The 22,824-nt window shown below is 46.0% G+C and overlaps 2 protein-coding genes across 3 annotated transcripts in view; one reads left to right on the top strand and one right to left on the bottom strand.

Moving 5' to 3' along the window:
- The window catches only part of Sys1 (SYS1 golgi trafficking protein), a 26,815-nt gene extending 3,991 nt beyond the window's left edge, over positions 1-22,824 (bottom strand). Inside the window, exons 1-4 of one of the 2 annotated variants that reach the window (XM_042694425.1) lie at positions 22,663-22,821; positions 22,196-22,436; positions 20,495-20,562; positions 18,214-19,189 (exon numbers count right to left, since the gene is read on the bottom strand). In XM_042694425.1, the coding sequence (XP_042550359.1) occupies positions 18,949-19,189; positions 20,495-20,562; positions 22,196-22,357 (471 nt within the window). In that variant the 5' untranslated portion in view covers positions 22,358-22,436; positions 22,663-22,821 and the 3' untranslated portion in view covers positions 18,214-18,948. Of the gene's footprint in view, positions 1-18,213; positions 19,190-20,494; positions 20,563-22,195; positions 22,437-22,662 lie in introns of those variants that run through there. The other variant, XM_042694426.1, reaches the window with a different exon arrangement.
- Tp53tg5 (TP53 target 5) lies at positions 8,981-11,696 on the top strand. The gene is made up of 4 exons (XM_042694606.1): positions 8,981-9,256; positions 9,550-9,624; positions 9,830-9,960; positions 11,120-11,696. Exons 1-4 carry the CDS (start codon positions 9,110-9,112, stop codon positions 11,694-11,696), a joined length of 930 nt encoding a protein of 309 aa, XP_042550540.1. The 5' UTR covers positions 8,981-9,109.

Here is a 22,824-nt window from a genome sequence, read left to right as displayed (position 1 = left end):
CAGGAGTACAGTGGATGAAGATCTGCTCCCAAATTCATCTCCCTTGTCTACCTGACCTACATTCCCAGTCCCATTTTTCTCATGTTTAATCACTCTAAAGGATAATTGCTTGGTTGAAGAAGTGGTCCAAGTTGTAGAGTGCTAGTCTAGCAAGCACAAGGCCCAGAGTTCAAATCCTAGAACTGAAAATAAATAACACTATTGTTTGCGTAATAAAAATAGCAGCAAAGTACTGTGGGTTTATAGCATATATTGTAAAAGAAAATGTGCAACAACAAATATAAAGGTGATAGGATGGAAGAACTAGACATGTGCTATTGTATGCTATATAGGAAGGAATACAATATTACCTGGAGATAAACTGAGGTTAATAAAGATACATATTGTAAATGCAAGAGCAATCACTAAAACTTTTTTTTTTTTTTTTGGTCGGTGGTGGGGCTTGAACCTGGGCTTGGGCGCTGTCCCTGCACTCTTCAGCTCAAGGCTGAAGTGCTCTACCACTTCAGCCACAGTGCCTCTTCTGGTTTTCTAGTGGTTTATTGGAGATAAGAGTCTCATGGAGGGCTGGGAAGGTAGCTCAGTGGTAGAGCGCTTGCCTTGCATGCATGATGCCCTGGGTTCGATTCTTTAGCACCACATAATCAAAAAAACCCCAAAAACCCAGAAGTGGCAAGTGTGGCTCAAGTGGTAGAGCGCTAGCCTTGAGCTGAAGAGCTGAGGGACAGCGCCCAGGCCCAGAGTTCAGGCCCCACCACCGGACCACCCCCCCCCCCAAAAAAAAAAAAGAGTCTCACGGACTTTCCTGCCAAGGTTGGCTTTGAACCGTGATCCTTAGATCTCAGCCTCCTGAGTAGCTAGGATTACAGGCGTGAGCCACCAGTGCCCGGCTTACTAAAACTTTTTTATAAGAAATATAAGCTAGCACTTGCCTAGTATGCATAAAGCACTCAGTTCAATCCCCAGCCATGAAAATAAAAGATACAATCAACAAGCTAATACAGGAGGTAATATAGAAGCCTAAGAGTATTGGAGTAGAGGCCAGGCCTAGTACACATCTGTATTCCCAGAGGCCATTGGAAAGACTATGGTTTGAAGCTGTGGCCTCTAGCAGAAACATAAGATCCTATCTGAAAAAAAAAAATAAGAAAGTATTGGCTAGCAAGAAAAAGACCCTGAATTCAAACCTTAATATTACCTAAATAAATAAATGAATAAAACTTCCTTTAACTATGAAGAAAGATATGGACTAAAAGTGAGTGGTGGTGAGCTGGGTGCCAATGGCTCATGCCTGTAATCCTAGCTATACAAGAGGCTGAGATGTGAGAATCACAATTCGAAGCCAGCCCAGGCAGCAAAATCTGTCAGACTGTTATCTCCAATTAACTACCAAAAAAGTTGGAAGTAGAGCTGTGGCTCAAGTAGCAGAGTATGAGCCTTGGGCAAAAAAAAGCTCAAGTGAAGAGCCTCTGAGGGACAGTGCACAGGTCCAGAGTTCAAGAGCTCAAGGACAGCACTCCCTACCCTGAGATTAAGCCTAGGATGGGCACAAAAAATATGAATGTGGAATAATATGTAATAAACTGGAGAGGCAGTGTTAACATGAGTAAGGCACATATCAACAAGACAATTACCTGGGATACAGAGGGACAGCATAAAACGATAAAAAGTACAATTCACCAAGAAGACGTTAAGTGCTCTATAACTAGTACCAAAGTTTCAGAAACAGAGTGAAAACCAACAGACTTGAAAGAAGAAATGAAATCTGTACTATATTACACTTCTCTCTTGGTGATCAATAAAACCAAGCAGACCAAAAAAATGAGTAAAGAAAATCTTCCTATTAGGCTTACCATCTGAATGAACATTTTTATAACATTTTACCCAACAGCAGAACAATCTTTTGAACTACATATACAATATTCAATGAGATAGCATATTATGTACATAGGAAATGGGCAGTGTGGGCTTAGAGAAGCATATAGTAAAAACCTAGATTGTATTAACAGAAGCCCTAGGCCTTTGATAATGCTGTGGTGAGGGTAGGCAGAAAAAGTGAGGAAAATGCTATTGGAAAATAGGTTATGCCACAAAGCTTAGCCATCTGTTTCCTGCAGTGAAATGGGAACCAGAAAAAAGTATCAACAAGTTGGGTGATGTAGCTAAGAATGTTTCCTAACAGTACTGAAGGTGGCACCTGTTGTCTTTTTGCTGCTTATAGTAAAATACAGTAACAGTCCTGGATTGAGAGGGATAGTGCCTCCCAGAGGATGCTCAGCAATGTCTGGAGCCATTTCAGTTGTCAGAGCTGGGGAGGTTGCTACTGTCACCTAGCTAGTAAAGGCCATGTGCCAGGAGAGCCCCTCGAAAGCTGACCCCTCTCCCCCGCTTCACCAACATTAAAGAATTATCCTGCCCTCAAATGTTAACGTGTAAGAAAGAGCCAAGGCTTCATGGTTTGGAAAGTGCTCAGCCTTCTCCAAATGGCAAATGATGGTAACACTAAGAAATGGCTTCCTGGCAAAGCTCAAATCCAGAGTACTGCCAAGAAATCCTATTCCAAATATGCAACTGAGACTCTTGACTGTGAAATCTTATGTTAACATCTCAGGAAGTGTTTCAGAGTACTATTCAGAAAGATAAGAGAGATCCACACAAATTATAATCGTGTCCTGCAGACCCTTTGATTCAAACAACAGAGATTCTGGAAACTTGTCTGTTGGCCATCCTGACAGAAAGCTATAGAAGAGAGAGGAAACATGTAGACATGTCTTTTGTTTAACAGACTGGATATAAGTAATACTCAAAGCAATCTACAAGTTTTTATAAAGGATTATATCCAGAAACATCTCTACCTTGAACTTACAGAGATAGAGTAAAAAAAATTTTAAGGGTTTCAGGTTCTGATCTGGAAATTTTATTAAAAAAAAAAAAAAAAAAAGCGTGAGCAGGTGGCTCACGCTTGTAATCCTAGCTACTCAGGAGGCATGGTTCAAAGCCAGCCTGGGCAGAAAAGTCCATGAAACTCTTATCTCCAACTAACCATCAGAAAACCAGAAGTGGCACTGTGGCTCAAGTGGTAGAATGCTGGCCTTGAGCTGAAGAGCTAAGGGACAGAGCCCAGGACCAGAATTCAAGCCCCACAAGTGACCAAAAAAAAAAAAAAAGATTGACAAAGAATATGTAGAAAAGACACAAACTATCCATCAGGAATGCAACAGAAAATGAAAGATGGCAAAGGGCTACCGGGACAAGTGCTACACAGATGAAGTTGACAATTTTGTGGAGGACCAACTAATTCTTTGAAAAGTACAACTGGCCAAAATGCACCCAAAATGAAACAGGTAAGTACAAATGAAATCTATAGTTTATTTATTTATGTATTTATGTTTTGGTCAGTCATGGGGCTTGAACTCAGGGCCTGGATGCTGTCTGAGACTTTTTTGCTCAAGGCTAGTGTTTTACCACTTTGAGCCACAGAGCTATTTCAGTTTTCTGGTGGTTATTTGGAGATAGGAGTCTCACAGACTTTCCTGCCTTTGAATCGCAATCTTCAGATCTCAAGCTCCTGAGTAGTTAGGATTATAGGTGTGAGCCACCAGTGCCTAGCTTGGAATCTGTAGTTTAAAATATGCTAAACAATCTTTTTTGTTTGTTCTCTCTTTCTTTGCAACAGGATTTTGCTAAGTAGCCAGGTTATCTTCCAACTTACTTTCCTTCTGCCTCAGCCTCTCCAAATCTGGGATTATAAGAGCAAATCACAATATCTGATGTAAAGAACTCCTGAAATATCTAAAAAAAAAGAACTCCTGAAAGAGAAATCATTAGGCTGAGATGATTTTAATAGAGGATTCTACCCAACTTAGTGTGTACCCCATGACTCTCCTGCCTGCACTGCCCAAGTGCTGGTATTACAAGTATGTACCACCAGGTCCAGCTACCTCAATTTATTTTATGAGGCCAGTATTACATTGGTATCAGTGGAGCTGCATGAAGTAAGACATAACAAAACACATACAATTTCACTAAAGTTATCAAATTTGAGGGTATAATTGGCGATAGCGTTTCTTTATTATTTTTTTGACTGTTGATAGGATAAGTAGTGTTGAAGTTTCTTATTTTGTCATTGTTGTCTGAGACAGAATCTAACTATGCAGCCCAGTCTGTCCTGGAACTTTCTATATAGCCTAGGTAGGCTTTGAACTCATGATCCTCCTGCCTCAGCCTTCTCATCACACTGGCCCCACTTTCACTTCTAATATTGGTAATTTGTGTCTTTCATTCTTTTCTTTCCTAAATTTGTCTTTTTTTTCTGTGCTTCCTTTTTCTTCTTTCTCTGCCTTCCTTTCTCTTTTTAATCTTTTCTGCCTGCCCTTTCCTTCCTTCCTTCCTTTCCTTGTTTCCTTTCTTTCTTTCTTTCTTTCGAGGTCTGATAGTTTCTTTCAAAGAATCAGCTTTGGGTTGCACTAATTTTTTTGTTTTCCTATTTTTAATTTCACTTATTTCTGTTCTCATATTTTATCCTTTCCTGCTTGTTTTAGACTTAAATTGCCTTCTTTTTTCTCATTTCACAAGGTGAAAGCCCAGATTGATTTTAGATCTTCCTCTTTTCTAATACAATATATGCATTTAATGCCATACAATTTCCTGTGAGCACAATTTTGCTGCATCCTACAAATTTGGTAAGCTGCATTTTCATTTAATTCAAAAATAATTTAACATTTCTGTTGTGAATTCTTCTATGATTCATGTGTTAATGAAATAGTGTTTAATTTTCCAATATTTTGAGATTCTTTCATACGTGTCATTGGTTTCTAGTTTAATTCCACTGTGACCAGAGTTTTTGTTTATGGCTCTGTTTTACATTTGTTCAGGTATATTTTATGGCACAGTGTGTGTTTTATCTTTACTGTTGCTAGGTGAAGTGTTTTATAAATGCCTATTAGATCAAGTTGGTCGATGACAGACTTGGGCCAACTATAACTTTTACTGATTTTCTGCCTGCTTGATTTGTCAGTTACAAAAAAAAAATGGTTGTAAATCTAACTATAGTAGGATTTATCTATTGCTTCTTGGAGAAAGATAATGTCTTCTTGGAGCATGGACTCCTTTATTATTTAATGCCTGACTTTATCCCTAATAACACTATACTACGTCAACAGTACTACATAACAGGGAACAATATCCCTCATAAAAGTAGACATGACAATTTTCAACAGACCATAGTAATCCCTTTATATGTGGGGATATTTTCAGAGACACCTCCAGTGAATGCCATACAGAATCCTGTGTGTATGGCTCCTTCCCGTACATACATATCTTCATAAAGTTTAACTTACAAAGTTGGCACAGAAAGAGATTGGTAAAAACTAATACAAATGTAACAATCCATAACAACATACTGCAGTACAGGTTATATGGATGTGATGGTATTTTACTGCACTTTCACCTTCTCACTTAGCACTTGTCAGCCTCCCTCTGGCATATCCAAATCGCCAGCCTCACTCCTCTTGGGCACTGGCACAAGTATTAAGTGAAATACCGGTTACCTGAACACAAGTGCTACAGTGACAGATGTTCTGATAACTGACATGGCTACTGAGTGATTGAAGTAGGGGCAGTGATGCAGCCACCCAACCTGGCAGGATGATTCACCTCCTGAGCAGGATGAAGCCAGACATCACCAGATTTCTATGCAACCCAGAATGGTGAGCACTGTTTATATTGGAGAGATTTCATTTAATACTTTTGGACCACAGTTGACTACAAATAACTGAACTCATGGAAGATGAGACCAAGGGTGGTGGGGGCCTACTATGTCAGCAAACCCAGAAATATAAACCAATAAAGGTCTGGGAAGGTGGCTCAGTGGTAGAGCGCTTGCCTTGCATGCCTGAGGCCCTGGGTTCGATTCCTCAGCACCACATAAGCAAAAAGAAAAAACCCGGAAGTGGCGCTGTGGCTCAAGTGGTAAAGTGTTAGCCTTGAGCTGAAGAGCTGAAGGACAGCACCCAGGCCCAGAGTTCAGGCCCCACGACCGGACCAAAAAAAAAAAGAAATATAAACCAATAAAAATGAAGTTGCTCAGTGATACAAGTCATTTAGTATTCAAAAAATCAAACTTACAATCCTCTTGCCTCAGGGCTAGGATTACAGGTGTACACCACCGTGCCCAGCTCACTGTTTACATAATCCTTTTGAAATGATAAAAGGTTCTATTGTTCCTTAGGCATATACTTTAGTTCCTTGTCATAAAGATTTTTCTTTTTAAATCCTGGTCATGAAGTTTGAACTCAGGGCCTGGATGCTGTACCTGAGGTCTTTTGCTCAAAGCCAGTACTCTACCACTTTGATCTACAGCTCCACTTCCTGTTTTCAGGGTGGTTAACTGGAGATAAGAGTCTCAGAGACTTTCTTGGGCTGGCTATGAACTGATCTTCAGATCTCAGCCTCCTGAGTAGGTAGGATTACAGGAGTTAGTCCCAGCACCCTGCTATAAAGATGTTCTTGAGCCGGGCGCCGGTGGCTCATGCCTGTAATCCTAGCTACTCAGGAGGCCGAGATCTGAGGATTTCGGTTCAAAGCCAGACTGGGCAGGAAAGTCCGTGACTCTTATCTCCAATAAACCACTAGGAAACTGGAAGTGGCACTGTAGCTCAAGTGGTAGAGCGCTTGCCTTGAGTGCCCAAGCCTAGAGTTCAAGCCCCACGACCGACCCAAAAAAAAAGATGTTCTTGATTAGTCCAGTCCTTCCCAGAACCCAAGTTGATTGTAAAGTGACTAACAGAGAATGGCTTAGAGCAGAGACATAGACAACAAGGAGACAGGGACATCACTTTTTCTACTGCCTTTAATCTGTAGGGCCAGCAGAAATAGCTTTTCAGCACCTCTTAAAATTGTGAGGGCACACGCACGCACACATACACACACAATGAGTGCATGCAAATACTGGTTGCCTGTGAGTAAAATCTTTCATGATTGTACTTATGTCAGTTTCCTATTTTGACACCGTAGCTTTGAATGGTGTCACCACTGGAATAAACCAGTATAGGAGACCTTTCTGTACTATTTTTGTAATTTCCTCTGACTATAATCATTTCAAAATTTTAAGAATAATAGTTTTTAACTGTGAGAAAAGACCTCTGAACTCCAAAATTCTTCTGGTAGGCTGCAGGTGCACAAAAACTGAACCATTTAACTGCAAATGTAGATGCCAAAATAAAATAAAATAAAAAGGTGACTCAGAACAAAGTCAAAGGCAGAGTCAAAACTCCCTAGCCGGAAAAAAAGGGGACCAGTGGGGATGATCAAACACCTTATCCACATGTATGAAAATGTGAATAATGAAATCCATTGTTTTGCACTATATATATATGAATATGAATATACGTATATATGTGTTTATATTGTGTGCATTTATGTATGTATTTGTATGTGCTAGTCTAAGGGTTTGAACTCAGGGCCAGGGCACTGTCCTGAGTTCTTTTGCTCAAGGCTAGCACTCTACCATGTGAGCCATAGCTTCACTTCTAGCCTTTTGGATGCTTAATTGGAGATAAGAGTCTTATGAACTTTTCTGCCCAAGCTGACTTTGAGCTGCAATCTTCAGATCTCCCAAGTAGCTATGATTACAGGCATGAGTCATCAGCACCTGCAACATATAAGTTTTTAAAGAGAAAGAAAAAAAAAACTAAGATGATTTTGTATACAAATCCACAAGTTGATTTTAAAATGTACAAGAGGGCTGGGAAGGTGGGTCAGTGGTGGAGTGCTTGCCTTGCATGCCTGAGGCCCTGCTTCGATTCCTCAGCACCACATAAGCAGAAAAGGCCAGATGTGGTGCTATAGCTCAAGCAGTAGAGCATTAGCCTTGAGCTGAAGATCTGAGGGACAGCGCCCAGGCCCAAAGTTCAGGCCCCACAACCAACAAAAAAATAAATTAAAAACAAATAAAATGTACAAGAAAGGTAAATGAAATACAATACCCAAAATATGATATTGTGTGTGTGTGTGTGTGTGTGTGTGTGTGTGTGTGTGTGAGTATGTGTGTGTCTTAGGACTTGAACTAAGCGCCTGGGCACTATTCCTGAGCTTTCTTGATCAAGACAAGTACACTATAACTTGACCCACAGCACCACTTATGACTTTTTTGGGTGAATCATTGGAGATAAGTATCTCAGAGACTTTCCTGCCTAGGCTGGGTTTGAACCACGATCCTTAGATCTCAGCCTCCTGGATAGCTAGGGTTACTGGAGTAAGTCACCAGCACCTGGCCCAAAAGATTCTTTTAAAGGAACAGAAAAGCTGCAGAACTTACTAATTTCAGGTGTTACCGTAAAGTTACAGTAACCAAGGTAGATTATAAGATTTACTTTAAAAGAATCAAAAGGAAAAGTCATGCTGTATAGACTAAAGATCAGAGCAGAGTCAATTGACTTTTTTTTTTTTCAGTTGTGGGACTTGAACTTTGGATTTTCTAGTGGTTAATTGGAGATAAGAATCTCATAGACTTTCCTGAGCAAGCTGGCTTTGAGCCATGGTCCTCAGATCTCAGCCTCCTGAGTAGCTAGTATTACAGTGTGAGCCACCAGCATGGGGCCTTCAATTGACTTTTTTTTAAGACATGATCTCACTGAGTAGCCCAAATTAACTCTGAACTCAAAATCCTCCTGCCTCTGCCACCCAAGCATTAGAATTATAGGTATGTGCTACCATACTCTTATTGTATGTTAGTTTTTTTGTCAAGTTGAATATATAATTACTATATGATCCAGTAATTATATTCCTAGATAGGCATTCCAATGAAATAATCTGTATCCCAGCCAACCTCTCTCTAGTGCTCGCTCCTTTAATCCTCTTTATATTCAGAAGGCTGAGATCTGAGTTTCATGATTTGGAGCTAGCCAGGCAGGAAAGTCCGTGAGACGACAACAACAACAACAAAACAAAAAGAGGGATAAATGCCCTGCGGCAGGGGTAGGTTGTAACACTGCTGCCTGTGTGCTTCTCCCCTGCCCCACCATACTTCCTGGAGACCCAACCCTGCTGCTGTCACACATTTCAGTGATGTCACAGCTCCCCTGCCCAGCAGCTCAGCAGCACCCATGAGATGCCCAGGCCGAGTGCTGGCTCAACTGAGAGAGGCAGGGCGCAGGCAGTGCCCAGGCCAGTCTTGCTTTTTCAGGAGTTGAGGCCTCACAGCCACAGCATGAGTCCATCCGAAAAGAAGAGGCCCAAGAATATAGTGATTTTCAAGGTCAGATTTTTGACTGGAGTCTGGGTGATTTCCTTAGAAAGGGCCTTAATAGAGAATGCAGCCTTAACCAGGATGGGGGCTTTCCAGTCTAGGGAAGAGAGAAAGATAAAGGGTGAAAAGAGATCAGGAGCGCTCAAATGAGTTCTGTCTCCAAACTAAGATGATTAAAACTCCCATCTGGGGTTGGTCAGGTTATCTCAACCAAATGGAGTGGCTTAATAGAGATGTTGGGGAAATGAGGATTCCTCCTGACTCACTCTGTCTCTGTCTCTGTCTGTCTGTCTCACTCTCAGATCCAAGAAAACAAACTGCAGGACAAGACAAAGCAACCTGCCAGCAAACTAATTGAACGAGACCGACTTAAAATGGTGAGAGGCCCCATTCTGGCCCCAGGGTGGGGGAAGCTGGGTCCCCTACTCCATGCTGCCCCTGGTTACCTACCAGGTTGCCAAGTGGAATAACCCAGAGGAGTCAGCAAACCCAGCCCTGCACCAATCTGAATCAGGGGGGGAGGGGAGTAGAAGGCTATCCCAGGACAAGTAGAGCTATTTTCTCATTTCTCACCCCTCCTAGGTGTTAAGAAATTTGTCGTTCTTGAAGCTACTAAAGAGCTCGAACCATCGGATCCAAGAGCTGCATAGCTTGGCTAGAAGGTGCTGGAATTCAATAATCAGAGTTCCCAAGATGCTCCAAATCTCCTCTGGGTGAGCTTAGCCTACCTGTGACCTACACAATGGCCCCACTAGCTGTCTTTACTGGGATGAAGCACTGTGCTAGGGAATTTAGAGTGTAATGTTCACTAAGGCTCCACATCACAGGCATTTTTGTACCTATTTTACTGGTAGAGGGACTGAGGCTCAAGAGGTAAGTGATTGTGCTTAGTTAAACTGACCTGGTAAGTGGCAGAGCAAGGATCTGAAGTCACTCCTGTCTGAAATCAGAGCTGTCAACATAACAGGGGTCATCCTCCTCCTCCTCCAATTATGGGAATAACCACAATCTCCATGCTGTGTATGGGGGAGAGGTCACTCTCATCAACCGAACTCTAGCCTGCAGACTGGCCACTGAAGTCTGAGGATCGGTACATCTTGCTGAGGCTGTTTCCTCTTAAGTCACATCAGAATGTTAGGAAATTTTGAGCTAGTATCTGCTAAGGACAGCTGTAGTGCCAAATGCTTTAGAAGTATGTGCTCATTTATTTCCCAGTTTCCCTAGAAGCCTGTGCCCCACAAGCCACTGCCTCCTCCTTAGCAGAACCATCATGAGGACACGGTGGTCCTCCTCCTCATCACACAGCTGGGGGGAAGTCTTCCAGCCCCTCTGGGCTCTTCCCTTTGATTTGGCTCCCTCCCTAGGTATAGGCATTCAGGAAACAGAACTGGCAAGAGTAGAACCACAGCTCCATACTTTTGCAAGCTTATTGTTTTTGTCAAAGCAGTGGAACTTTTCAAACATCTCTAAGTTCCAACTATGTTGTTGCTGGGGGGTTACCTTGCCCTCATCCTGCCCTCACCCTAGGGCAGATGGAGGCAGTGGAAACCCCTCCACAGAGTCCTACGGTTTCTTGGAAACCAAGTAGAAGGAAACACTGGACCTTTCCCTTCTAGACTGAAGTGCAGAGGCAGAAAAGCCTAACCTAATGGCACAGGTAGGCTATATATTCCTAGTATCCAAACTACTGGTCATTAGCCTCTGCCATGCCTTCCCTGCAAATGAATCATACCTTCCACCACCAGGCCCCTGGGCAGTAGAGAAGCTTCTTTTCAGGCCCGTTCCCCTGAGTGGGCCACATACAACTCTGTCAGGATTAGACTAGAGGACCAGGGCCTCTTTCTTTGCTGACAGCCTTTCCTCTCCCTGCAGGGACAGTGTCTGCAAGAAAGTGAAAGAAAAGAAGGAAGAGCTCCAGGAGGCTGGGTCCCTGAAAAAGCAACTGGAGTCCCAGAAAGTGGAGTCCATAGGGGAACCTAAGGAGCTAAGGGCCAAGGATTGGAAGCCCAAGGTGGAGTCAAAGCTGGAGAACAAGGCAAAAGAGTCACCTGTAGCAGTGCCAAGAAAACAGGATCCTGAGGGTGCAAGGACATCAAGGGGTGTTGGGCTGAGAACTGGAGTCCAGAGGAGGCAGATCCGCCCTAAGGGTCCCAGAGTCCTCTTCTTGAAGGCCTATCATCACCGAACTCCCATGGGAGACAAGAAGCAGCTGGGTGTGGGTGACCAGTGGGTCTGGTTTGATGGACTGCCCACTCGAATCCATGTCCCAGGGCCTCGGGTCATGTGCAGACCCTCTAGCTTACGCTGGGCTAAGCGCTGCTGCACCCGTTTGTGCTCTGCATCACTTCAGATGCCTATGGGCCGAAAATACAAGGTGGGTGTGGCGACACCACTGCAGGGCTGGGGTGAGATGCAGAGCAAGAGCAGGGCTTGGGATGTGGAGTCTTAAGGACTGTGGTGGGGAGTGCAGAGACTCTGCCTTCAGGCCCAGAGAGGGCAAGCCATCCACCAAGGCTACACAGCAGGGTTAGGAGCTAGGCTGAGGTCTCTCAGGATACAACTAGGGGTTCTGAAGGAGGAGGAAGACCGAAAGTGTGATTCGGACGTGGATCATCCGCAGCGTGAGAAGCTCCTGTGGCTCTGAATTTCACAGTCAAGAGGTTTAATAAGCAGATTTAGGGAGTTCTAAATGTGGGAAGAAATGTCCAACTTGGGTTTTGCTGTATCCCATCTCCTCTTAGATCAAAGCAAGTCTCCTTTAGCAAGGAGAAAACGTTTGGGAGGGCCTGCCCCTTACTTCCTCATGCACCCTAATTATCAGGGGAGCAGGGGGAAAGACTTCAGCCCCTCCTTTGGAATAATTGAGGTCCCAGGGAAGGAAGGGGGTTATTGTCTCGAGTTTAAATGGCGGGTTCCCCTTCAGCAAAACCAGCACGGCCCCCGTCCGGCCCCCGGAGGGTCTGTAGGCCCTCTCACCAAAAGACAGCGCCCGCTGGGGGCGGTCTCAGGGCCTAACACGGAGGTCTCCGCACGCAGGTGGTGTGAGCAGGGATGGAAACTTGAGAGGATAAAAGGATAAACATCTACCATCGGCTGAACGCCAGGAATGCGCGGGAAAATTCAACAAATAAAGTCACCCACCCCACACAAAGGGATGCTACCGCTCGCTGGCCCTGCCTGCTTGTTTGGGGCTGAAGCAGCGAGAAAAGATGCCCTCTGCAAAGACGGGGCGGGAGTGTGCGTCACGACTCGGCGCCCTCCGCAGCGCCCAGCGCCCCGCTCACGGCCCCCGACGGGGGCACTCTGTGAAGTCAGAGGGCAGCGCGCGTGCCAGCTGCCTCACAATGGCCCTGCGCCTTGCCCAGGCCACGCAGGCAGAACGTGCCAGGAACGAAAAGCAAGCTCGGCCTCCCGGCCGCTCCCACCCCGTTCTGCCAAGCCTGGAAGAAGGCGCGCGAGCGGGCGGGAGAGGAGGGGCACGCTGTGGCCAGCCTGGAGCATCCATGCGTCTGGGATCAATAAACGGACCTCCGGTAGCACCCCCTTGGACCGCGGGGAAACACCAGCTCAGGTGGGAGAGGGCACTGCGTCCCCAATGCCTGCCCTCAACCCCAAACCCTGGGCAGCCCCCATCGGGTTGGGGTCACCCTCTGCCGTGGAAGCCAGGGCGCCCTGATCACAAGGTTGGGGAGAGCAGAGCTGAGGGAGCCCATGTTTTCTCTGCAGGAAGACTTCCAGCAGGCGGGGCAGAGCGCCCCCCCCCCCAGTCCCCAGCAGCTGCGCCCCGCCCACTCGAACCACTCCCCCCTACTAGTGCTCCCCGTAGTGTCCATCTTGGTTCTCTTGCTAGGCAACCTTGAAACACGCCCTGTACTCCATCCTCCTCCCCAAGTTCCTTTTTAAAAATTTTTGTGCTAGGCCTAGGTTGGAACTATGTGCACCGTAACCTCAACCAAACATGCTAGCATGGGCAGCTTGATCTCAATCAAAAACTACAAAAACCAAAAAAATAAAACCTGTTTCCTGCCAAGCCTCCTCTCCCCGCAGGGGACCTGCCAGGGAAGGCTCCTGAGTGGGCACTGAGAGGTATGAGCCTGAGCAAGAGTAGCAGCTTGCATTTCACCCAGAGGACAGAACTGAACTCCAGCTGCTCATGGGTATAGCCGCCTACTAAGGCTCATGGGCTTGAGGTCCAGCTCAAGTCACTGGAGATACTCCCAACAGTACCCTCCTTCCAGCCCTCTCCCGGCCTGCCTGGCATTTGTGCCTCTGGCAACCTGCCTGGCACACCATCCCACAATCCTTAGGGTTCTGTTAGTTTTGCTTTGAGTCTGTGATGGTACTAGGGTTTGAACTCAGGACTTCTGGTGTGTTTGCTAGACACTCTCCAGTTTAGCCATGTCTCCAGCCCCACAATCCCGTTTCACCTTCATTTACCTACTTCAGTTTCTGGGCTCAGTAAGGCACTGGGGTACTGATTTAGAGAAGGCCACTCCAGAAATGGCTAACAATTAAGTGGAAGACAACTTGTTTGAAGCTGAGCATAAAACCACAGGACCTACCTCTTTGAGTCTATTTCATCTGGTTTTTAAAAGAGGGTTACTAAAGGACAGCCACCCACTTTGTCATATCATTGCTAAATGACTCCATGACATTGCCTAAATGTTCTTAACTATATATATGGTAGATATATGCATGCAATGGAGGGAAGCCAGGAGGAAGAACAGAATAAGTGGGAAGCAGAACAACATACAACAAAGGGGCCCATCAGCTGTACTGGACATAGAAGAAAAGGAACTAAGCAACCTAAAGACAGCAATGGGAAGGGAGGAATGAGAGGGAGAGAACAGCATACACTAAGCAAAAGGAAAGAAATGTAATCACCTGATGTGGAAGAAATAATTGTACTGTCAAAGCTCATAGAATTCACAAACTTTATAGACCGTGATAATGACAATTTGCCTTGTGAAGGTTAAAATGTTTGTGACTTTAACTAAGTATCACTATTCCACAAGACATAGATGACAATGTTGTCAGACACCTTGCACTCATACTGTTTTATAGAATGGGAACTTCTTTGTACAACTACTTAAAGATATAATAAAAAAATAAAAATAAAAATAGAGGGCTACTAACACCTCTCAAAAGGCTTGAACCAAATTTAGGCTTATGAAGCCAGTTGTAGTGTACTGAATGATGTGTGGCCTCTTCTAAAGCATCCTTCCTGGCCCTACACAGTAAGAAAACCCCAAGGCAGGTCCTTACTTAGAAGCAGCACCCTAACTGCTCCGTTTTAGGAACCAACTGCTGGATCCCCAGCAAACCCAACTGTTTAGGGTTGAGGATGTATCTCAATGGTAGAATGTTTGTCTAGCATTTGCAAAGCTCTGGGTTCCAACCCCAACTCTAAGGAGAGCGGAGGGGGGGGGGGGGCTGTGTTCACATTTAGTCTTTTGATAAAATACTATTTATATTCCTGAGACTGTCCCTATTTCCTGGATCAGGAAATTAAACAATTGGAATGTGAGCTGGGTGCAGCAGCTCTTGCTGTAATCCTGGCTATTCAGGAGGCTGAGAACTGAAGGTCGTGGATCAAAGCCAGCCCAGGCAGAAAACTCTGAGACTTTTTTTTTTTAATTGGGGGGGGGGGGGGGGGGAGGTCCGGTCATGGAGCCTAAACTCTGGGCCTGGATGCTGTCCTTCAGCTCTTCAGCTCAAGGCTAGCGCTCTACCACTTGAGCCACAGCGCCACTTCTGGCTTTTTTCTTTTTGCTTATGTGGTGCTGAGGAATCGAACCCAGGGCCTCAGGCATGCAAGGCAAGTGCTCTACCACTGAGCCACCTTCCCAGCCCAACTCTGAGACTCTTATCTCCAATCACCTACCAAAAAGCAGAAAGTAGAGCTATGCCTCAAGTGGTAAAGTACTACCTTGAGCAGAAAAAGCTGAGAGATAGCGCTCACACCCTAGGTTTAAGCGTCAGTACCAGCACAAAAAATAAAATTAGAATGTAAAAACGAGGTTTTTGAGGCAGACAAGACTAGCCTTTTCTTATTCGATGTTGGGAAAAGGTGTTTCCTTTGCAAAAGGGAGACACAGGTAGCAGTTCTTACCACACAGAATATTAATGAACCACTCAGTAAGGCCTGGCTACATCACAGCCAAATCTATGTCCTACCTAACATTAGGAAACACAGGGTCAGAAGAAAGCTGTCTCCTGTAAGTAGGAGGAAGCCTAATAACGATAAAAGAATTATGGAGTACTTCCAGAAAGGAAAGCTAAATGCTTTACCCATGACTCATAAAACCCTCATAATAACCCACGGAAGTTAAGTGTAATCTGCCTTTACATACCCTAGACTTCTGCATCCTTGCAATCAACCAAGAACAGATAGAAAATTTGAAATAAAATTTTTGTCCATTCTGAACATGTAGACTTTTCTTCTTGTTAATTCCTAAACATGTGACAGTGAAACAACCACTTACAGAGCATTTATATTGTATTGTCTACTTTCCTACAATCATTTGAAATTTCTAGCAATTTATTATACTCACTTTGTTAAATAGCTAGTAATGTTTATAAAACACTATTCACCTTCAGTGAATTTTTTTAAAAGTGCTTTGTTTTTAAAACAATACAGTAGGGGGCTGGGAAGGTGGCTCAGTGGTAGAGCGCTTGCCTTGCATGCATGAGGCCCTGGGTTCGATTCCTCAGCACCACATAAGAAAAAAGAAAAAAGCTGGAAGTGGCGCTGTGGCTCAAATGGTAGAGCGCTATCCTTGAGCTGAAGAGCTGAGGGACAGCGCCCAGGCCCAGAGTTCAGGCCCCACGACCGGACCCAAAAAAAAATAAAAATAAAAAAAACAATACAGTAGGGTGGTAGCAGCTCATGCTTGTAATCCTAGCTACTCTCAGGAGGCTGAGATCTAAGGATCATGGCTCAAAGCCAACCCAAGCAGGAGAGTCCATGAGAAAATTAACCAAGAATCTGGAAATGGAGTTATGGCTCAAGTCATAGTGTCAACCTTGAGCACAAAAGCCTAGGCCCCAAGTTCAAACCCCAGTACTGGCACCAAGAAATAAAATACAGTAGGGTGAAAACTATGATTATAAAGTGATAGACTATTTAAGCAGTCAGAACATACACATCTCTAACTACTGACCTCTGCAGAGTGAACTGATTAATGTCACCACCGAAGTACCAAAAAAGTCCACCTGGCTCTTTAAAAATTAACCATGGGCCAAATGCCGGTGGCTCATGCCTATAGGCCTAGCTACTCAGGAGGCTGAGATCAGAGGATCACAGTTCAAAGGCAGCCCAGGTAGCAAAGTCTGTTGAGACACTTATCTCCAACAAAACTACTCAGAAAAAGCCAGGAGAGGCACTGTGGTTCAAGTGATAGAGCACTAGCCTTGAGTAAAAGCAGCTCAGGGACAGTGCACAGGCTTAATTCAAGCCCCAGGACAGGGGGGAAAATTTTTTTTTAAGTAACCATGAGTAAATTCTTTGCAGTGTCCTCCTTATCTGTAAGATACAGACAATGGAATTTCCCACTTAGGAAAGGAAACAAAGCCTTTACCTTTTAAAAGGTGGATATTAAAATGGCAAGTACTGCTACCAATGCATAGTCCTTTCAACTGCTACTACTTCAGGAATTTTAAGAATCTTGATTGTGACTGTCACTCAGTTCAGCCACGGAATCACGAAAAACTAAAAACCTCAGTTCCTCTAATTGTTGGCAATTTCCTAATATTCAAGGTACACCGACTTGCCATCACAGAAAACTGGCAGAAAAGACATGACACAAGGAAATCCCAGAGTTGTTTCTACCACAGCCCACCAAAGGAGACAGCAGCCACAGGAGCCTTTCAGTACAGGCCCAGGGCTGAAGACTGGCTGGGAGAGAGGCACTCACCCAGCTGCTCTTACCACCTGGCCCAACAGCCAGGAGTACTGCATCCCCTTAACTGCTGCCTTCCATCTTGGCCACAGCAGAGTTCTGGCACTTTCCCAGCCTCAGCCTAGGTTTTCTCCCACACCTTCATCACACCAGCCTCAACATTCTACGCCTCAGGGCTGACAGCCAGGTGGTGAGAGCGGCTCCTTAGGGAGACAGCAGAACCCACCGATATCATCCTAACACTGAAAGCTGAAAACTGAGTGCTAACTTGGGCAAGTCCCAGAGAAACAAGAGGAACATGATGACCTCAAAGCACAAGTGAGGCTAACGCAGTGTGCTCCATTGCACCTGTTTAGAAATAATCATGGGGGTGAGGGGGAGGGTAGCTTACTAAGGGCATAGCAGAGGTGGCTGCAGATGTAGGAGGTACGATAGAAGAGTTCCAGGTATTTGTGGGTTTTTTGAGTAAGGGTTTATGTAGCCCAGGATGGCCTGGAACTCACTATGGTCTTGAATCTTCTTGCCTCAGCCTCCTGGGTGCTGGGACTATAGGTAAATACCGCTATGCCCAGCCTAGTACTTAGTATTTAAACTAAAAAAAGGAGTAACACCAGGACCCAAGAAAGGAAAAGGCAGCCTCATAATCCTTTATAGTGCTCATCTAGCTGTGCTCAATCTCTCAGTCCCAACAATAGCATTACAAAGTACAGGCAGACCTTGGAAAATACTGTATTTATGTACATAGGAAGAACAGCGGTAAGCCTCGCAGAAAAGCTCCACACCACAGGAAAATCATAGCTGCAAATTCCTGTCTCTATCAACACCATCGCAGCGGAGCCTGGGCTGGAAAGTTGGGGCTGTTTGATCTCTGAGTATCCATCATACTGTTCCCATAGAAGAATATTTATTTATTTTATTTATTTTGTTGGTCATGGGAGGGCTTGAACTCTGGGCCTGAGTGCTGTCCCTCAGCTCTTTAGCTCAAGGCGAGTGTTCTAACACTTGAGCCACAGTGCCACTTCCTAGAAAAAACTTTTAATATGAAAAAGAATCTGCAGTGGGATACGGGTGCCCAGTTGTTCCCAGAGACAGGCCGTGGCTTTATTCTGGGGGTGAAATCAGAAGGGATGCTGGAATTCTTCTCTGGGTCCCACGGCCTGCTGCACTGAAGGCTGGCAGCGGAGCGGGGACTGGGCAGAGAGAAGTAGAAGTCAGTCATGGGTGCTGGGGTGTGCGCGCGCGCACGCACACACGCACACACGCGCGCACACACACACACACACACACACACGTTTTCCTTATGCGTGATGCCTCTGTCTGCCATCCTCTGACAGCAGGCTAGCACTTTGCACCTATGTCTCTGTGTCTACGGATCCATAAATCAAGTTTTTCTCAAACACAATCACTGTGGTTCAGCAACAAGGCAAAAGTTACAGCTGTCCCGAGGTGGGTGGGGAGAGTGGTTTGCGCCAATCAGATATCCTTGATTTTTTTTTTTTTTTGTTAAAACAACAGCTGGTGATAGATATGATGGCTCGGGTGACAGAGCTCCAAATCTGTTATGCCTTCAGAGAGGTCTCCTTTCTGACCTCTGAGGCTTCAGCAGACAGAGGCCATTCTTGCAGCTGTGATCCTGGCTGCTACCTGCCTGCTTGGTGGGGCCTCACTGGCTCTCCACCCACAGAAACTTCACATTTCCAGGGCTCCTCTCAGACCTGGGCTGGCCCTCATCTGGAGGCTCTGAGCAGCCCAACGTGGTTGGGGGCTAAGTACCAGAGTGGTTGTCCAAAAGGCCCCATTCTAGACATTGGATTTAGGGGCTGAGTTGAGAGGGATCTCCTTGAGTTCCGTCCGCATGCACAGGTACTCCCCGATGACAGCCATGAGTGCAATGCACACGGCTTGGACCAGCCACCAGGTCAACGCCGAAGGGAAACGGGAGCTGTAGAACCAGCAGCCCAGGAGGTGAAAGAAATGAACAGTGACAGTGAAATCCAGACACTGCTTCCCTCGCCGGATGAAGTACAGCAAGCCCAGGGCACTGTGGGGAAAGGACAGCAGCGTGTTGTCACTGGGTTGTCCTGGCCTTACTGGGGGGTGGGGAGTTAGGACAGCATAGCAGTCAGAAGCGATCTATAAGTGGGCAGGCAAGGGATGTGGTGTTAGATGCCTGGCATCAAGAGCGGACCAGTCAAGTGCTGGTGGCTCATACCTGTAATCCTAGCCACTCAGGAGGCAGAGACAGGCAAGAAACACTATGAGACTCATATCTCCACTTAACTACCAACAATGCTGGAAACAGAGCTGTGGCTCAAGTAGTAGAGTGCTAGCCTTGAACAAAAGCAGCTCAGGGACAGTGCTCAGGCCAAGTTCAAACTCCAGGACTGGCACCAAAAAAAGTGGATCAGACTGAGAAGAAACAAAGGATAAGCCTGAAGATAGATGGCAGCTATCCCTGGGGAGTGCTGGGGATTGGCAGGGTACCTGAAAGCACACTAAGGGACAACACACACTTGCATCTAGGCAAATCCTTACCATGCCAGGGTAGCCTGGAATCACATGATCTTCCCATTATTCAAAAGAAAAACCACAAATCTAAACTTTTCCAAAACATACTTTCAACCCAGTGAAAAAATTGTTTTAAACACCATGTGTGTGCTGACATACATATAAGCCAAACAAAATACACTTGGGAGACAAATTTAGGTCAAAGCCCACCAGTTTTCAAATATTTTTCTGTTCTAAGTACTTCCTATGGATTCACTAATTTAACCTTCACAGCTATGGGATAAGTAATACGCTTAGGGCCATTTTCCTGATGAGGAAACTAGGGCTTAGAAACTAGATGACCTAATCCAAAATCACTAGACTAGCGGTACAGCTAAGACTCAAAGCCAAGTGAGTCTGCATTCCAGCCTCAGATCTCAATGCTAAACTGTTCTTAAGGAGCAATGCTCATGAGTAACCTTACCTAGCCCAGCCCCTGAAGACACATAAGAAGCCTGAGGCTAAGTAAGGAGAGAAAGGAGTTGGCCTATGTCACGGGGACCAGGAATAGAAGCTAGTTGTCCTAACTCCAGTAGGATTCTTCACCTAACACCACATCAGAGAAGTGATTAGAGACAGAAGCCTTCAGGCAGGCAACACACAGCAGAAGAGCTTTGCACCTAAGTCAAAACAGCAGGGGAAGGAGTCCCATAGCAGAGCTGTTCCCAGAACTGGCCTCGTACACCACTTTATCAGTCTCCAGCCACAAGTGCTAGCGTGTCTCTTGTCCAAATTTAGGAAGTTATTAGTCTCAGTAACTAAGACCCAAAAGCTGGATAGCAAAACTAGCGATACTCACCAGGTGAGGGCGTTGAGGATAAAGGACATCATGGAGAGCCGGCCTGGAGGTGTAGAAAAGCCCAGGATCTGAGGAGAGAATCAGAAATGGAAATATGCTGAGCAGCGGCTCCCAGATCCCCAGGCTCCAGAATCCCAGCAGAACACCTTGGAGGTGTTCATCTGTATAGCAATCTATCTCCTATAAGGGCTTTTCACACACATCTATTACTGTATCTCATTTGATCCTCACAGTATGTAAGAAGGCATCATTCTCATTTTACAATGAATGATATAAAAGCTCAGAGAAGTAGAGTTGCTCAGAGTGATACAGTAAGTAAAACAAACAGCAAGTATACATAAACAAACAATAAGATATAGAAGGGGGAAGAGTTCAGCAAATGAAGGCCAAGCACCTGTTTTTGTAAATAAAATTTTATTGAAACACTGCCCCACAATTATTTACTTACATACTGTCTATGGCTGCCTTATTTATTTTGTGGCCAGTTTTGAATTCAGAGCCTTGCACCTTAGTTTGCCTGCTCAGTTGACATTCTACCACTTGATCCATGCCTCTAGACATGTGGTCTCAGGGACTTTTTTGCCTGGGATAGCTTTGAACTGTCAGCCTCCAGCTCCCATGCTCCTAAGTAGCTAAGATCACAAGCATGAACCACCACACTTGCTATGGCTGCTCAATGGCAGAAATGAGTAACTATAACCTTTCGTAAGTTTGCTGACCTGTGGCCTAGAACTCAGATCACTCTTTAACAAACCCAGGATTTCTACATGCACTTCCTAAGAGGACCAAGGCTCCTAAGAAGCTACTACCCTTGCCCAAGATACAGATGAAATGTCCACTAGCCCTGACACAATACTGCTGAATGCCAAACATCTGTCTCCCATGTTAAGCTTACGAAGGCCTCTGACATCCTAAATCTCTGATTATCCTTACAAAATCCTTGAGAAGCGTTTCATTACTACTAGTACTTTTATTACCACCTCTTTTGGGGTAATAACTTGTTCAATAGCTATGAAAGAATAAGCAGCAAGTGTGAGGACTAGTCTCAGGTCCGATAGTTAGAAAACCGATATTCATAACCTGTATTACAGCTGCCTCTTGGTCCCATTACACTCTGGAAACGGCTGATTCCCAAGCCCCTTGGGGACTCCTCACTTTTAACTAAGGATGACATGCCCACTTTCCAGGAAAGTTGGAGCTACCTGCCCAAGTTTGCACAGCTGGTATGTCTGGGGCTACATTGAACTGTCATCCTGAGATCTTTGTATTGTAGTTCACCATCTCTAAAATGCCAGTCCCGTCATTTCGCTGACAAGGAAAGGTAACATCAGCTACAAATCGCACAGCAAATAAAGTAGGATTTATAGAGGCATGTGTCCAGGCAGCTACCATTGTCACCCCGTGAAAACGTGGCTCAGGAAGTGAAGCTGCTTTCCCCAGAGTCTCAGACAGGAACTGGATCAGGTTTGCCTAGGACAAGGATACCTTTGCACCCCACCCTCGGGTCTCACTGTCACTCCGTTTGAAGAATGGCAGCTGAGGCTTAGCAAGGGGTGTGGAGGGGGCGCGGGAGAAGGGGGGACACTCCCTTTCTCAGAGGCACAAAGCAAGAAGGCAGAGCTCGGAAGTGTCAGACGACAAAAGCTTACTCAACTCCGTGATGCCAAGACCTCCCCCCGCGCCAGCCCGGGGACTCTCTACCTCCGCGTCGAACATCTGGTCCAGCGACGGGCTGCTTCGCACCAGCGCGTCCACGAGCGCCAGCCACAGGCCCAGCGAGCCGTAGTAGACGGTCTGCATGAGCACCATCTGCGCCAGGATCAGCAGCGGGTCCCACACGTAGCTGCGGAACTGGCCCGCCATGCCGGCCCCGGGGCCCGGCCGCCGCCCGCGCCTCGGTCAGCGCCCCCGCGCCATGGGTCTCCTCCGGTCACCCCGCCACCTGCGGGGACACGAGCCGAGCCTCAGCCCGCCCGCCGTCGCCTTGGCAACCGCTCTGCCAGGGAGGGAGAGCCTGGGACCCGGGGGGGGGGGGGGGGAGGCCGGCCCGAAGGTGGCGAAGGCGGGGCGGGCCGACCCATTCCCGGAGAGAGGGGGGAGGCCGGCCCCTCCGACCCACTCGGCCCCACCCCGGCCTGCACGCGAGCTTCTCCTGGGCTTTCACTCACCCGGCGCCGGGCGCGAGGATCGAAGCGTCCGAACGTGGCCCGGCCTCAGCCCGTGGTCTCCCGAAACAGCGCAGACGGACGGGACCACGGAGCAGAGGCCCCAGCGGGCCTAGAGAGGCCAAGCTCCGGCTACCCGAGGAGCCACTGAGGCTGCGCGGAAGG

Source organism: Dipodomys spectabilis, unplaced genomic scaffold (genome assembly GCF_019054845.1).
Source record: "Dipodomys spectabilis isolate Male_0828 unplaced genomic scaffold, ASM1905484v1 ptg000175l, whole genome shotgun sequence".
In the NCBI taxonomy this organism is placed as follows: Eukaryota; Metazoa; Chordata; class Mammalia; order Rodentia; family Heteromyidae; genus Dipodomys; species Dipodomys spectabilis.
Note: the sequence above shows the minus strand (reverse complement) of the source record. Positions and strands in the feature narration are given on the sequence as shown.

Bases quoted from the DNA above. Each gene is read 5' to 3' on its own strand.
- Tp53tg5 (XM_042694606.1), top strand. From the start codon at position 9,110: ATGCCCAGGCCGAGTGCTGGCTCAACTGAGAGAGGCAGGGCGCAGGCA. The intron at 9,257-9,549 runs GTCAGATTTTTG...TCTCACTCTCAG, and splicing joins AGAATATAGTGATTTTCAAG to ATCCAAGAAAACAAACTGCA. The intron at 9,625-9,829 runs GTGAGAGGCCCC...CACCCCTCCTAG, and splicing joins AACGAGACCGACTTAAAATG to GTGTTAAGAAATTTGTCGTT.